The following is a 16783-nucleotide window of genomic DNA, read 5'->3' as shown; positions in this document are numbered from 1 at the left end:
ACTCTATAAATTTGTTGATACGTTGAATAGAAATTCTTCCTTAGAAGGACTTTTTGAACAGCTTTTTACTACCTATTTTACAATGTATGTAGGAAATTTTATCATAACTCTCTAGGTATGGTCCATCTTGCAAACCTGCATAAGTTACTGTTTCTAATATAACAAATTTAATTTTAAACAGTATAAGGTGAGAGCCTATATCCAGATGAAGTCACTAAAAGCATGCAAAAGGGAGATCAAGTCTGTTATGAATACAGCTGGAAATGTAAGTATTCTTAAAGCTATTGTTTTTGTAATCTAGGTCTGTTCCCTATCTTAAAACTGGATTTGGTAACTTACTTTACAAGGAAAGGTCTTCCTGAGGATGGATGTCTGAAATAGTGCTGTATACAATCAGTTGGGTTTGTAATCTCTTTTCTCTAAGTGTATTTAATATAGGACTTTGAATTGCTCAGGAAGTTGCACATTGTTGTTAATGATATAAAAAAATAACAATGAAATGCTGTGTACAATAAACTGGTTAAGTATGATTCATAATTTGAGCAGTGCAAAGCAAGTTTTAGTTAACCATAAATGCTCTGGCAAATAAAATTTTCGGATGTCACTGCTGAGTAAAACCACTTTAGAAAGATTAATTTGGGGGTTTTCAATATATGGGGGTTTTGTGTGTTGTCTTCTTTCTTTTGTAATTGTTGAAGTTTTTTTGGAGGCTTATCTCTTGCTAGAAAGCAGTTTCTTCTTTTGTATAGGAGTTCTCAGCTCAGCATTGTGTCCACCATGCCATATATGTTCTGCATTTACTGAGGATCAGGGAGTAGGAGGAGAGCACTTGCATTTTGTTGCCAGTCTCAACAGGTGCTGGTTTGATAGAAGTCTTTCTGGGTCGTGATTGTCTTTTGGCAGGAAAATCACAGCTCAGGAGGAAGTTGTTGAGCTCCACAGGGAGGGAAGCATGGAGGGGAGTGTATTAGAAGGCAGGTTGGAGAAAGCCTCTTAAAGCAAAAGGGGGATCCTCTGTACTTGCCACTGCTGTGACAGAGTTCTTTAGCATAATATTTGGTTTTGAAGCAGAAACAAAACAAAAAACTAGTTCTGCATTTCAGGAGAGGTTGAGTATTCAATGAAGAAATGTTACTTCATGAAATCATTAGGAGCTAAGCCCATGTATTCTTAAAATGGCAGCAGGGGCAAGCTGATCTAGCATTAGAAATCATTAAAAAAAAAAAAAGAAAAAGATAATTAACTGTTGTTTTCTTCTTCGCAGTCAGCTCCTTCCCTCTTTCTGAAGAGCAATTTTGAATATTTGAGGGGCAATTACCGTAAAGCAGTCAAACTTTTAAACAGTGCAAACATTGCTGAACATCCAGGCTTCATGAAAACAGGTAAAATAAAATAGAAGGCCTTCGTCCTGCAAGTACTTACATATGTGGTACAAATAGGACTACTCGTTGATACTAACTTTAAAGACATAAATGATTTCTTAAAGCAGCAGGCCCTAAGCATCATGAATTTTTATCCTGAGTACATGTTCCACTTTATTGGTGTACTCCTTCAATTAACAGTGCTGTGGCTTTCAGTGAACTGTCTTTTAGACAACATAGTGACTAAGAAAATGGATTTCTGAAAGTCCTTCCTGAACCATTTATAAAAAGTTTTATTTTCAAATTACATTTTTTACACAAGCAACAGTAGAATGTTCACTTAGTAGTCTTCCCAGGTTATAAAATAACATCAGGCTAATTTGTTCAGAAATGTTCTGGTTTTTTGGTCGCTTTGATTTTTTTTTAATTATTATTTTTTTAGTGGTATGACTTTATTGATGATAATTTTTAAAACAGTGGTAACGTTGTAAAGCTTCAGTTATCAGCAGATAAATCAAACATTTGTTTTTTTGCTGTTGTGTGGAAGAAGCTTCTTCCAGTGTTAATCTGAGCATGATATATTTCTGAAGGAGAGTATGTTTCCTGCTTGAATGGTGAGGTTAACAAGTTTGTTTATTTTATAAAACTTAGGTAGATAATGTCATTAAAGAATTTCCTTTTTACAAGAGCCATCTGTTGGAAAAAGAGAAATGTTTATATACTCTAAATACTGTGAAAAATTACAGATAAACTTGCTTCAAGTTGCAATATGTCAAATTGGCTTTCTACCTGGGTGTCTTGGAACATGGTGCATAAGATCTGAAAGTCTTTGGTCTTTACCCATGGATCACTTTGAGCAAAGTGTCCAAGAGAAATAGAATGATAAACAGAAAGGCAGTGACGTAACTTCATAATCCTTGAACATCTTGCTGACCCATGAGAGTGGTGGGAATGTTTTGTCAGCTCAGTGACTTTTTTCAGTTTATAAAAGTAGTCTCTTCTGTTCTGTCAGGTGAATGCTTACGGTGCATGTTCTGGAACAATCTTGGCTGCATCCACTTTGCAATGGGAAAGCACAATTTAGGAATTTTTTACTTTAAAAAAGCCTTACAGGAAAACGATAACGCATGTGCACAGCTAGGAACAGGTAGCTCAGATCCAGGTAAGACTTGTAAGAGATGAAAATAGGTGGTAGAAAAGGGGTGGGCAAATAAAGAAAATAAATCTTGTAGACTTGCAGTAATTACCAATGAAATTCCTGTTCCGTTTGGTTTGAAATGTGTTCCTATTTTATATACATTATAAAAAGTTTTCTTGTTTTGAGTAGGAACACTCAAGTTTTTTTTCTCTCCCAAGTGATTTCAAGACATGAAATTTATATTCTCTCCCAAGTATATAAATTTGTTGGTTTCTTGTTTTCTTTAAAAAAACTAGTTCTTATTACACATTTTGTTATTTTTGCTGTTTCTCCCTGCTTTTGTAGTTCTATATACTAGTGTGAAGGCAGAAAATGTTTTCTACTTCTTAACAACAAAGTAGATTTCTTCTGGAATTTCTAAGACTGAAAAAGATGCACGTTCTCATAAGTCTGGAATTCAGTAGTATTACATGTCACTTAACTCAGGTGACAAAGTACATAAGTGGTTAACATTTAATTTACTTCAACCTTTATTGAAAATACGATGAATTTATCTTGAGTATCAGCTTTAGTGAAGAATGAATTTCCTTACAGAGGGAGTTTAGCTGACTTCTATAACGAAAGTCGGTTTTTGTTTTTTGGTTTGGTTGCTATTTAGTTTATGGAGGTTTCCCACAGCCCCCTTCCTACTTCTGCTCTTGCTCCCTTACCCTACTATGTTTTCAGTTTTCCCAAGCTGCACGTCCAATATGATGTATCCTTTTGTGCAGGTAAGAAATTTTCAGGGAGACCCATGTGTACGCTGCTGACTAACAAACGGTATGAGTTGCTTTACAATTGTGGAATTCAGCTCCTGCACATTGGGAGGCCCTTAGCTGCCTTTGAATGCCTGATTGAGGCCGTCCAGGTTTATCACTCGAACCCTCGTCTGTGGCTGAGAATAGCAGAATGTTGCATTGCTGCCAATAAAGGGGTGAGTAGATCTGCATGTTCCTTCTGTTGATTGAGATTATGAAATGTGTGATCACAGAAAGTAAGAAATAATATATAGCCCAAGTCAAGGTATTTTAAAGGCCTGAGTTTGCAACACCTCTAGGTCCAGATGAGTTCTTATATATGCGTGTTTTTGTATGTTTAACCTGAAGCTGCAACAGATGGAAAAAAAACAATGTCTGTATATTCTGTAGAAATAGTGCCTTGAGACCCAGACTTAGATCGACTTTTCTGAGATCTTAAACGTTTGAGTGAACTGTTATAAAGGTTGCATGAGATAAAACAGGTATGTGTAGGTGCATACTACAGCCCTTCTTCAGTAATGCTACAAGACTTTTGCTGGAGAAGCTGGATAAGTACTATTTTTCTCACCCCTAAGACATTCCAACTCATAATCCGAAAGAGTAATTCTGAATTGGTTTGAAGCACTTTGGATTTCTCCAGGTCATCTGTTGGTTTCTCTTACTCCGTCTTAAGTAATTTTAGAAATAAAAACAAAGATATTATTTGGTGATAAACTTACGCTATTGTTAGTGAGGCACCCCTTTCTAATGGGAAGTGATGCACCCTTTCTGTAGAGAATGCTGTCTACTTAGTATTTAGATACTAGCACTAATAGTTTCTTACTACTGGTGGATGCCTTCTAATGCCTGAGCTTCCTACATTCATTTCATATAGGTAGCAAAATCCATATGCATTGATTTATATAAATATGTAAATATAAACCTCACAACTAAATTTTGTCTTTGCGTGCACAGGAGAATTAAACTTGTACAGGATCTTTTCCTTGGTACTAAATTGGTACTTGCAAGAATTTCTGTTCCTGGATTGCAGAGATAGCAAGATGAAATTGGAGTCAGTGGCCAGTTTGAGCAGTATCCAAAGAAAGCAAGTCTGACTGCTTGCAGGTTTAATGTTTGTTTTGAGGTCTGATGGACAAAAGCAACTGCAGTAGCTTTTGTTACTGCTGCTTTGACAAAGAAGGGTTGTTTTTCTTCTTCAGTTTTTATTTTTACCTCGGATTTTTGTATTTAGTCTCTAGGAATTGTTACAGCTTCTGAGGTGGTGATGTTCTAGATTAAATTTTAACTGAAGTAGTAGAAAACATAAAACTATCCTGTAGACATCCTTTGTCTCTAGCATAGGGCTGTTTTCTAGAGTGTAAGCTGTGACTAAGTATGCTACTGCTGTTCTAGAAGCGAATAAGGTTAGCTTTGATGTTTTCATGAACATGGTTATTGGATCAGACTGACAAATGTCGTATTTAAAAACAGAATGTAGCACTGTGTCCTGGAACTTCATTGGAATTTGCAAAAACTCTTGAAGAGAATCACTTAGCATCTGATTCAAGAGCTGTGTTCCTGGGATATTTTTAATTATTGATAGCCTTCTAGATGTATAAATAATGTAAGCTCTTTAAATGCTTTTTAATATTGTCAACTATAAATCCACTTCCAAATTCAGATATGATGTCATGTTATAGGGCTACTCTGGATTTGGATAATAAATTCTCTGACTTCCATTGATATCTTTACACGGAATCTTCCTTTTCATGCTGACAAAACTCTAAACTTCCATTATTTCCATACTGTTTCTGCTGGAGGTTGAAAGGGATGAGACTAGTGTGATCAGTCTAGAAGTGGTGGAGGCTGAGGTCCATGTTCTTCCACCTACATATGTGTTCACAGCCACTGGGGACCTGAATCCCTAATTGCTGAGACTTGTCATTCCTTTGCTAGTGAAGCTTGTGGAAATCTGCCAATGGCAGATGTGTTGCATTACCATCAGACGTGTTGGCTTCAACCTATTGATCCCTGTGTATTTAGGATAAACATGTACCATAGAATCATAGGGTATCCTGAGTTGGAAGGGGATTGCAAGGATTATGGAATTCATGTCCTGCCTCCACACAGCACCACCCAAAACCCAAACCCAATGCCTGAGAGCGCTGCCCAAACGCTCCCTGAACTCCAGCACTCAGTGCTGTGCCCACTGCCCTAGGCAGGCTGTTCCGTGCCCACCACCCTAACTCCCAGCCTGACCTTCCCCTGACACAGCTCCATGCAATTAAAATTCAAAGGGTTGGGGTACAGTGGTCACTACTTCTTCTGAACAGGAAACTGCCCCAAAATAGTAAGCCTGTGAAATTGAGATAACATCATTGATTCCCATGTGTGTGTGATGACATAATCTGCAATTACATGACCTCATGCATTTATTTGCACAGTATGCCCATTTCCTTTAGTACAAAGGATGGCTGTGATGCATTCAACAGCAATATTCACTCTTTTTCATCCTGGATTCTGTTTTTCCTTTGTGCCTTTATTTATTGTATCCTATCCAAATCCTTCTTAATACAAAATTCCTAAGATTTGCGTGGAATTTTCAGCACTGCTCATTATTTTGGTATCTCACTTCTTACTTTTCACTTTTTTTGCTGGAAAAAAGCAATTCACAACAGCTTTATAGATGAGGTTTTCTTATGCCCCCACTTCACAGGCTCAAAATTGAATTTTCAAGAATTTTGGGTCAGAAATGCACTGATTGCAGTTGTATGTAGGTTGCTCTGAAAGTAATGCCTCCTATTTATTTCCATGGAGGCTACAACAGGTACGAAGAGTATAATATTACGGTGTGATAAGGTCTCAGCTACTAAACATTATTCTTTAACATAGCCACTGCCATTAGCTATGCATTTTCGCCACTGATGAACAAGAGCCTGCATGTCATGCTGATTTAAAAAAAAAAAAATCTGCACCAGTGGAGGTGAACTGCTGTCACCACTGCTGAGTTGCACCACCCACCACCTCACTGTGCTCACATCCATTATTTGGTCTCCATAGACATTTAGCAATGGATGAATGTGAATGGGCACCATTTTTTCCACATGGAGGAATTCAGTTCCACCCTTTTTGCTTCAGATGCACTTCCATGTCAGACAGCATTCTGTCAAACTGCCCCTCTGCTGCCATCTGTCACACAGCAACAACACGTAATGGAATACTGGTGGGAAGGTTCAACCTCTACTGCCGTACCACCAACATCTGCCTCTGATGTGGGCCAACATAATAAAGCAGGAGGCATTACTTTTGGAGCAGCCCTCATATATATGTTTGGTGTTATTCTATAGCTCTGGGTGTTTAGTTTTATAAAGCAGGGTGACTGCAGGAAGAACAGCTTTCTTCATAGTAATTTTGTAATTTTCTGTGTCTATCCTACTGATAACAAAGAATATATCACTGATCATCTCCAGTGGAAAGCGGTATGGGAGGCTTGCTGAGCATAGGTTTTGTGGCAAAGAAAAAACGAAGCTAGGATTCCATTTACAAGGATAGTGTTTAGAAGTCTGGGAAAGAAAGACAGAAGTGATGCATTTCTTCGTTTATTGCAAACCAGCTAAAGCCAGTTTTACTTTACATTTGCTTTAGTATTTTAGTTTATAAGGTACAGGTGGAAGATAGCATGATTTTTTTTCTTCCCATTGCAATTCTTCACTGACTGTACTTAGCAGCTTTGTTGGTAAGTTCAGATGGCTTATGGTGGTGGGCTGTTTGTGTTGTTGTTGCTAGTGAATGTGGTGCAGATAGAAGTCTTGGGACTGATAACAAGTACGTGTAAGTTTGATCCCCAGAAAACCTGCATACACAACAGTACATTTAACAAGTACATTTAGTGTAACTTTGCATTCATTGTAGTTCAGCTTTGTGTTCCCCTTAGAACACCTTGAGATCAGTTTTTCAGAGAACATCTTGAATTCTGTGTAAGCAGGGAGAGAAGATGGAAACTATAATGACAATTGTGATACCGTTTGGCAGACCATATAATTTATTTTCTTGATAACCTAGCAGTTCTTTTAATATGACTTGATTCATTGTTCCTCTGCTTTCCAAACAAAGGAGAAACTAGGTCAGTGGGCTATCAGACAAGCTGTCGGAAGGGATCTGTGAGAGCACTGTGTGCAGTAAAATCTGTGCAACACAAAGACAATAGGAGGTATCTGATCCGTCATGGTACTTAAACTTAAAACTGTATCCGTACAAACCATTCACATTTACACTGTAGCTGGGTTTGAAGACTTCAGTTCTCACTTACATTGCCAGGCTCTCAACAGTTCAACTGCCTTGATATTTTAGTCCTCCTTTCTTTTTTTTCCTTTCTTTTTTTTTTTTCCCCAGACATCAGAACAAGAGACTAAAGGTCTTCCCAGCAAAAAGGGGATTGTGCAATCTATAGTAGGTCAAGGCTACCACCGTAAGATAGTCCTAGCATCCCAGTCAATACAGAATGTCATTTATAAGTAAGTATGTTTTCCATGGGCCTTTGTTTTGTTATCATAACTTTGTTAGAATGCATGTTTGTTTATCAAGAGTCTTTTAAGCTGTCATGGAATTACCATGTTCTGTTCTACTGTGTTTTGGAATACTCATGTAATGAGAGAGATGTGTTTTAAAATGCTTAAGTCCTACCTAATTATTTGGGTGTCTCCTCCGTAGTGGCCAGCAGAGGGCTTAATTGTGTGCTGTTGTATCTAAGAGAGCTATTAAAGCTTGAAATTTACTTATCTATCTGAAACTTGTGTTTCCAGATAGCTAAATCAATCCTCTTTCTCTCACATTAAAATACGTATTTTTGGTAATCCACTCTATACAATTGCAGGTAGAATCTAGTTACTCTGACCTGCATCCAGGTCTGTCTGGATCTCTGCTTTTCAAGTTAATAGGGTTGGTATTCACCAGCTAACTCTGTGTCTCTTCCAGTGATGGGCAGTCCTCAGCAATACCTGTAGCCAGCATGGAGTTTGCAGCCATTTGTCTAAGAAATGCCTTGCTGTTACTTCCAGAAGACCAGCAGGACCCAAAGCAGGAAAATGGATCTAAACCTAATAATCAGCTGGGGGGAAATACAGAAAACAGTGAAAGCAGTGAAGCATGCAGGTAATCAGAATATTATAATTTTAATAGCCTGTAAACCTTTCTTTTTGTCCAGAGTAACTCTAGGCTGGCAATCTGTGCCTGCTACTGGTCCTATTTTGGCCAGCAGAAGAGATAACGTGTATAGACTCTCTTAGCAGTTGGGGTATCCAAGGAAGCAGTTGAGCTGTCTGTTGTTTCAACTGCTGCTATGCTAATTAAAAAACAAAATCCAGAGTTGATTCCTGTCATGAAACCACTTTAATGAACGACACAGAGGCATTCTTTTTTTCACTGACCATCTTTTTTTTTTCTGTGCTGCAAATGTTTTGTTTTCCCACACACCCCTGCAGTGCCTATTGATATTTCTCTAATTGTAAGTGAAGTTTCACATTACAGTGATTTTGTGTACGTGCACATGTATGCCATATACAATTCAATATATAGATGTCTAGCAGCTTAGTTATAAAGATTTGCCTGTGATAAGATTTGGCATTCATCAGCCCTGTAAGCCTTTCTTCCCAAGGACAGTCTTTCCTGTCAAGTGATCAAATGATCTATAAATCTGGGCTGCTTCTGTAGGCCCAGGCTGGTGTGCAATTTGTTTACTCAGTTGTTTTTTTCATTGGTTGGTGTTTTTGTATGGCAGGGGTGGACGTTGTGAGCTGCCCAGCTTCTCTTGGTGAGCTGTGTGCAGCTTTCTGGGATGAAGCTCCCCTGATTTAAGTGAAACTTAAGTTAAATTAAGCTTATGGGGCCCCCAGTAAGAGGCAGTGATGAAGACAAAATGGCGGCCCTTACTCAGCTGAGGCCAACTTGCTTGTGTTGCTTCACTTTGTTTCTTTAGGGGGAGGAAAGGAAATCATGCCCTGTACAGGGAAGTCCTTTAATACCTTCTGCTTTAAAACCAGGTGCTTCTTCAGTGTAAAAAGTCTCTGATATTTCCATGGTCATTCATCTCTTCAGAATACCCAGGAATGAGGCAGGACGTTCTTGAATTTGCATGTTGCATTCTGAAAGGCTCTAACAGGATTTGTTCCTTCTGACAAGGGACCCTCTGTGAGAGAGCAGTAAAAGACAGAGGGCATTTGAAGAAAATCACACTAATTGAACAGGGTGATTTTGAAGCAAATCCCACTAATTGAATAGGCTGACTCTTGGGCATTTCCTTTGTTATTCACTGGAAAACTATCAATACTTTCAGTGGTTACAGGTATTTTTAAATATTCTATCCGGCAAAGGCATGAGGTATCTGCACTACAATGGTGCTGAGTATAAGTGGGAAGGTTCTGTGTTGGCACATGGATGGAACTTAGTTTCGGTTCAGATTTTTTTTATCTCTTTGTAAACTACAATGTCTCTCTGCCAAGGTGCAGCTGTTAACCTCTCTTCCTGTCTCTTCCTTTGGAAGGAGGTTTTCTTTCCACTTACTGGAGAGTCAAGTTGCCAATGATTTAAAATAGAGTTGAGTTTTTTTGTTCTTTTTTTTTTTTCAATGGGATGCAGGGCAGTCATTTTAATGTAATAAAGATAAAGGACATCTATAAATCTAAAAAGGCTGTAGCACTTTGTAGGCTTTATCATTTATAAAAATATATGTGTAATTACTGGGAGTAGCCATTTTGCTGCTTTTCTTAGTGGCTGAAGGAAAAAAGGCTACAAACAGATTTCTGCATCTCTGGAGTTTAAACTTCTTATACCACATGGAACTTCAGAAATAGCTCCAAAAAATAGCTCCAGGCTGTGGAAAGTGGCATGGTTTGTTTGGTCTGTCAGTCAGATCCTTCCCAGCAAATGCCCCCATTCTTTTTTCTCAAACAGAATGGTTAGGGTAAGAGCATTTGCCTCAATTTTTGCTTAGTTTCATATCCCTGATTTATAGGCTATAGAGTATTTTGCGGACTTTTAAAATGGGATAAGTAAATATTGATGCTTATTATACTGTGAATTTTTATATTCTTTATAGTCATTCCTTATAATTAATATAATGTTTTTATTCTAGCAATAAAAGTCATGAAGGGGACAAATTCATTGCAGCTCCACCTTCTTCGCCTCTGAAGAAACAGGAATTAGAAAATTTAAGGCAAGTAAAAAACAAACTAGTGACAAATTCACAAGTAAATAATCCCCTCTTAAGCTGTGCTGTGATTCTGGAGTCGGTACTAGCTTTTTTTTTTTTTTAAATGCTTTAGCAATTGCAGTGTTGTATTATAACTGTATGTGTAAGGATGACTTCATTTCTATGAGCTTCCTCTCCTCAAGGATTTGAGGGAGAACATCTATAAACCCTCCAGAATCTCAGTTCAGATGGTAGATTAGTCTGTGTATGATCTTGCTGTAGTAGGCCTGGCACTATTTATTTGGCAAAACAAAAAAATCAAGACCTGTAAATGACAAGGCTAAAAACCTGACAGTGGCTTACACGATTGGTGGAAGAGAAGGACGTTACAGTATGGTACCTTTACCTCTTAAAGCCTTGCTAAGGCTGGTTTGGAACTCAGCTGGCACTATTATATTCTTGATGGGTTTCAAATAGAACAGTGTTCACAAAGAAACCAATTCAAAATCTGACTTTTTGTCATAGTTAAAATGACCATGATGTTAAACCACAATATGCATTTCATTGCAGATAGGTTTAACTAAGATCTACTAAAATAATCCGGTTGGTGAATATTTTTTTTTTCCTGTGCTACTTCAGATAAGGTAGGATTTCCACAGTCTTGTCTAGAGTAGGGCTTATGCGTGATGGCCTGAGTGTGTGGGGAGATGTGGCTATGTTTGTGGTATTGTTTTTTTATCTTCTATTCAGCTCTCATCTGGACTACAGACGCAATCTTTAATAACCTACACTGTCCATTAGTTTATTCCTTTATTTCCTTCTTTCCATCATGTCCTAAAAGTTTGCTTTTTTTAAAATTAATTTCCTGTTGTAACTTTTTCTTATATTACTTAGCTATTAAGGTAATAAAGTCTCTAGGAATACTTTAATACCATTATTTAATGAATAATAAGTGATGGCAGCTTTTAGGTTGTTTTTACACTTGTAGGTGTTTTGGTTCTACATAGTTTTTCCATGAAAAATGATGAAAACCTGCTAGAAATACATCGTTTGTTAAATCTCCTATGTTCTTTCTCTCTGTATCAGTTTTGACTTTGCTTTTTGAAAGGGGTATTTAAGAGAGCAAGGAAGTTTGCACTAAGCATGTTGAAGTTTAAAGACAAACGTGAGGGTGCCAAATATTACAGCGCTAATTAGACAACATAAAAATCTAAGCTGGTGTGCTTGGCTTTGTGTTGATTGCGCCTCTGAGCCTTAAATTTCTTAGCATTGTAGTAATGCAAGCATCCATTATATCATATGGTTTTCACATTTAAGCTGCTGTTCCATGTTATGTGTAATATCATCTGTACCAGGTGATGACAAAACAGAAAAATACCTTTTGGTGGTTAGCTTTTCCACCTGCAACAAATCCATAGTTTGCATACAGTAGCAAAATCACCCTTGTCCTGCCATTTGACTTCTATACCACAGAAGAACATAAATAAAATTTGACTGCAATGCTTCTGTGTTCCCAGAGATCCTTGAGCTATTTGTTTAGCAGTCTAAGAGTCCTCCAAGTAAAGTAACTCCCGTGTTATCTGGAACCTGTTTTTCCCAACAAGATTATTGTGGCTAACAATGCTAATTATTACAAGAGGCTGCTAACTTGTTAGAAATCTCTTATAATGCTTGTACCACCTGTTAAAACAGTTTTGTTGTGGTTTTTTTTTTGTTTGTTTAAGTTTTCATTATGGACAAAGCATACACTAATTTCCTACTTAAGTTCCAGCCTAACCACAGGTAACCCATGTTTTGTAGTGGCCAGCTCAACCTTTACTGCACTGTGTGTAGCAAATCTACTTGGGGTTGTTTCAAAGCAATTTAGTGGTAACCTGTGAAGAAACTGAGACCTTCATTATTTATTCTGAAGTGGTGTGAGTGTGTTATTTAAAACAGAAGGCATTGGATTAAAAACAGTGTGCATATTAATATATAATAGTACTGAGTTGCTTACTGAGGAGCCGAGTGAGGAAGCTGAAACCCTTGTCCATTTGGGGAAAGTTAAGCATTGAATGTTGGCAACAATAGTCCTGAGGAATCGTTGTCTGTATACTTCAGTTTCTCCTCTCTGCTGACAGTCACTGAATTGCAAAATCTCCATTGTTTCTAATACTGACATGGGGAACTTAAATATTTCAGTCTTTTAACATGATTTTGTACATCAAAATCAGTCTGTCAAACTCTCATTAGGCTTATAACTGGTTCTTTAAAAATGTTCTCTGTACAAGACTTCAGTGTCACGTGTATTGTTTGGTAGTTGTGAACAGATTGGTTGAACAGACTCTTCTCATAATAAGCAGTAATTCAATAGTATGGCTTTAAGGTTAACAAGAAGTTTGAGGACACCAAATGTTGCTAAGACTACATGCTTTGGAAGTAGAAACTCCAGGGTTTCCTTCAGAGTTTATTATCAATTCAGCTCATTCTCTGAGAAGCTTTGCTTCCAGCCTCAAATATGTGTCAGTGCACCAGAACTACCCAGTGCTGTCGGGGCTTATGGAGTTGTGGTAGACCATGGTGCTACATCTGGAGACTGCTGTGTATTTTCTACTAAAAGTGAGGTGGGTGATAACAGACCTTGGTGTAACCTGTCTCCTCACATTGGACAGCTTTGTGTGAACATGAGCGTGACAACGTACCCCTTCAAAGCTATTAGAAATAAATGAATAGCTTGATCTGCTTCTTTATCCTGAATAGATCTTAACTGTGGGCCCTTCCCCTAAAGCGTGTGATCCCATTTCATCACTTTTTTCTTTGTTTTGACTTTTCATGAGCCATCTCCAGTCTGTCATTATATTTTGCTTTATTTTATATTTCCTTGAAGCCTTTGTGCCCCAGTATTGTACACAACATTCCAAGAGCATCAGTAGCACCACCACTAATTTCACGATAGTAATGTAAGAACCACTGGCACTCACCAGCATTCCTCATCCCTTCTTCCCACATAACCCACACTGCCTCGCTTTGTCCCCTTAAAGGTTGCTGTGGTCTGGTTGGCCCTGGCACAATACTGGAAACTTACAATGATCCTCTATAGCTGCTTCACCCTCTTCTTCCTCTCTGCATGGTTCTCTGCCATCGCCTCTGTGGTGGTGCTGATTTTCCTCACCGAGTGAGCATCATCTGTGTTCTGTACTTCATGTTTTAGTTTGTGTTGTCTGCGTTGAAACAAAAATAACCAGATGGTATATATCCACCACTGGGTTTAATTAGCTACTTTAAATTATTTCAGATTAGTGATGTTTCCTAAGTGGTTTAGAGATGCCATTTTTATGCCTTCCTGCTAAGTTGTGAAGGACTGGGTGATCTCTGCCTTGCCTCTGCCCTGCAGAATGAGCTCAGCCAAATGTGTCGTTCAGGTTCTATAAACTTGCAGCCAGTGTGGGCTGACAAATCTTGTTGCCTAGACCTACACAAGAGGTTGTTTGACATAATCTGGCGGTTTAAAAAAACATTTTTCTTTTTCCTAGTGCAGAGACGGTTTTATTTAGGGAATGCAGGGGCTCAGTAATGCTGGAAGTCTCCAGAGCTTAAAGACGACCTGCAGAGTTTTGTCAGAATCCTGACTGGGGTGAAAAACTAGTTTGTCTTTTCCCTTGTGGTGCAATTCTTCTGCTCTGATTAGCTGTCAGATCTCCTGAGTGTTCTGTTCGCTTTGGCTGCCTCAACAATGAGTCCGAGTGCGCGAGGACAGCGTTGTGAGGAGGAAAACGTTGAATGTTTTCCTCCTCTTTAGATGGCTTTTGCTGAAGAGGTCTTAAAGGGATTAGATGGGGGTGAGTCCCCTATCCAGTGGAGGGATAGGTTTCCAACTTGATGGCCTTATTGTTGTATGGCTGGAGTGTGCCTTTTGGTCAAGTATAGACTTTCAAAAATAAAAATAGGTTAAAAGTGGTGAGTAGAAGACCTGTATTAACTGAAAGGGCAGGAGCAGCAGTGCAAGGCGTTTGGCTGATGGGACAGCATCTCTGCTTGTTTAAAAGTTGTGCTTCCTTGGGGCGGAGAAGAAAGAGACTGCTTAGAGGCAGGCCATTATTTTGGGATTTTCCCCCCCTCCCCACAGTCACAACCTTTCAGAAATATTTTAGGTTTGGGACTTGAGTTGGGGAAGCTTTCCTCTCTTTCTTGAAAGCTTTTGTATGTGTTCAGATTTGATGTGACATCTGGGCACGCTAAGAGGAAGTGGGGGGTAGGGAGAAACGCTGGAGAAGTTTCTTCCCCTGCCTGTGCATAATTAAGGAGCATGCCTCCTGGGAACGGGGAATAAAGGCACCCCAGGCCCTGCCACGAATTACATGACTTACTGCGGGACTCAAAGTGGGCTTGACAGTTGCCAGAAGGGCGGCGGGTTGCAGCCACCTCCAGGCAGCAAGGCTGGCTGGGAGTGGGGCAGGAGGGCTGGGAGCAGAACGGGACCCAGCAGAGAAAGGTCTGTGCCCCAGGACAGGCTGACCCCACCAAGCAGTGTTGTGGCTGAGCCTGAGGAGCAGGACCAGCCAGTAGAATAGGAAGCTTGACAGAATGGAGGCATCCCAATGTGGGACTGTTGCGTGAAGGTGGAGAATGGGAGTAGTTTTTTTGCACAGACTGTCAGGCTTTGTGCTGTTTGGAAGCAGGGAAGCCTGTGGCAGCCACAGAATGCCACATCTGAAATCAGACTCCTGGCAGAAGATTACAGCTCTGTGTAACTCAGAACTGGCAGTGCAGAATTTTATTGTCTCCCTGTGTACAGACGTTGTAAAATACAAGAGTGAAATATGTTACAATTTAATTGACCACGACAATATATCTGTAGTTCCAGGTGATTTATAGCATTGTGTGCTACAGAAAACTGTTCTCCTTTGGTGAAGGAGGCGGGAGGGCAGAGAAGTGCAAATGAAGATCCAAGGTTTAACAAATAAAACGAGGGTGGGAAAGTTTCTGAGACAAACAGTGCTGTGGTGAGGTCCCTCTGTTATGGAGAACAGTGTTCTGAGAAGGGCAGTGAAGCTGTGAGGGATCTGGAGCACAAGTCTTATGATGAGTGGCTGAGGGAGCTGGGATTGTTCAGCTTGGAGAAGAGGAGGCTCAGGGAAGACCTGATGGCTCTCTACAGCTGCCTGAAAGGAGGCTGTGCTGAGGTGGGAGTCAGCCTCTTTTCTCTGCTACCGATAGGAAGAAATGGGATGACCTCAGCTTGTACCAGGGGAGGTTCAGGTTGGATATTAGGAAGAATTTCTTCTGAGAAAGAGCAGTGAGGCAGTGGCACAGGCTGCCCAGGGAGGTGGTGCAGTCACTGTCCCTGGAGGTGCTGAAGAACCGTGTGGATGTGGCACTGAGGGACGAGGTCAGTGGGCATGGTTGCTAGGTGGATAGAGCACTAAGTTCACTGTATCCAACTAGCAATCCATGGGTTGGATAAGGTGATCTTAGTGCTCTATCCAACCTTGGTGATTCTATGTTTCTGTGAATGGGCACAGTCTTGCTGGCATACAGTGGTGATTCTTGCATTACACAGTGGAACACCGTGCATCTCTTGGTTGAGAGAACATGATTGAGGCCACAGATAAAGACCAGCTCCTTGACTTCCCACTTTGCTGTAAGGATGATATTGAAGGCTTAGGATTTATTTCTTCAGCACTTAAAAACTGTCTTTCATTTTTGTGAAATCAGAGTGGAGCTGAGTAGTTTCTGGACAGTCACTGATAAGCTGAGGTCTTTGTATCTTGTGCTAGTGGACAGTTTATTCCCTTTGGGTACTACTTTTAGAATAAAATGTACTTAGCCTAACAAAATCTTTCATGTTTTTTTTTGTTGCTAACTTGCAGAGAATAGTAGTCATTATCTAGTGATTATTTTGTTTTTAGGTTTTTTAGGTATATGTAGGATTCCAAGTATTTTCCCTTGAATGTACAATAATTTCAGCTGAGAACTCAGTATCAATGTAGTGGTGTTGTATGGCTTTTAAAATGTATATGTAGGTATATATTTGTATATAAGCATTCATTTGACATCTTCATGTATGACACAAATAGCTTTTTATTGCTTTTATCGTGTACAAATCAAGTCTGAAATGTTGCTGTGTAAAAATGAAAGTAAATCTCTAGAATTACTGAGGTCATGCTAAGAAGGTAGTGATGGGCAGCGTGCTGTTTGCTCCTGCTTCCAATTCTTTTTGTACTCTGTGTAAGTAAAGCTAGCGTGTCTTTATCTGGATTTGCTGGACACTTGTTAAAGAAGAAATTTCACAGCTGCATTTGACATCACAGAATATTAACACATTGTCTCCCCCCTTTTCTTT

At 39.3% G+C, this 16783-nt stretch overlaps 1 protein-coding gene across 1 annotated transcript in view; it reads left to right on the top strand.

Moving 5' to 3' along the window:
• Nucleotides 1–16783, top strand: part of CNOT10 (CCR4-NOT transcription complex subunit 10) — a 28914-nt gene that overhangs the window by 7424 nt on the left and 4707 nt on the right. The window contains exons 7-13 of the mRNA XM_031590267.2: nt 182–265; nt 1265–1382; nt 2374–2523; nt 3270–3472; nt 7668–7789; nt 8250–8426; nt 10405–10485. Coding sequence (XP_031446127.2) covers nt 182–265; nt 1265–1382; nt 2374–2523; nt 3270–3472; nt 7668–7789; nt 8250–8426; nt 10405–10485 — 935 coding nt within the window. The remainder of the gene's footprint in view (nt 1–181; nt 266–1264; nt 1383–2373; nt 2524–3269; nt 3473–7667; nt 7790–8249; nt 8427–10404; nt 10486–16783) is intronic.

Source organism: Phasianus colchicus, chromosome 6 (genome assembly GCF_987193195.1).
Source record: "Phasianus colchicus chromosome 6, bPhaCol1.hap1.1, whole genome shotgun sequence".
Taxonomy (NCBI): Eukaryota; Metazoa; Chordata; class Aves; order Galliformes; family Phasianidae; genus Phasianus; species Phasianus colchicus.
The sequence above is the reverse complement of the archived record's forward strand: the minus strand, read 5'-3'. Positions and strand labels throughout refer to the sequence as shown.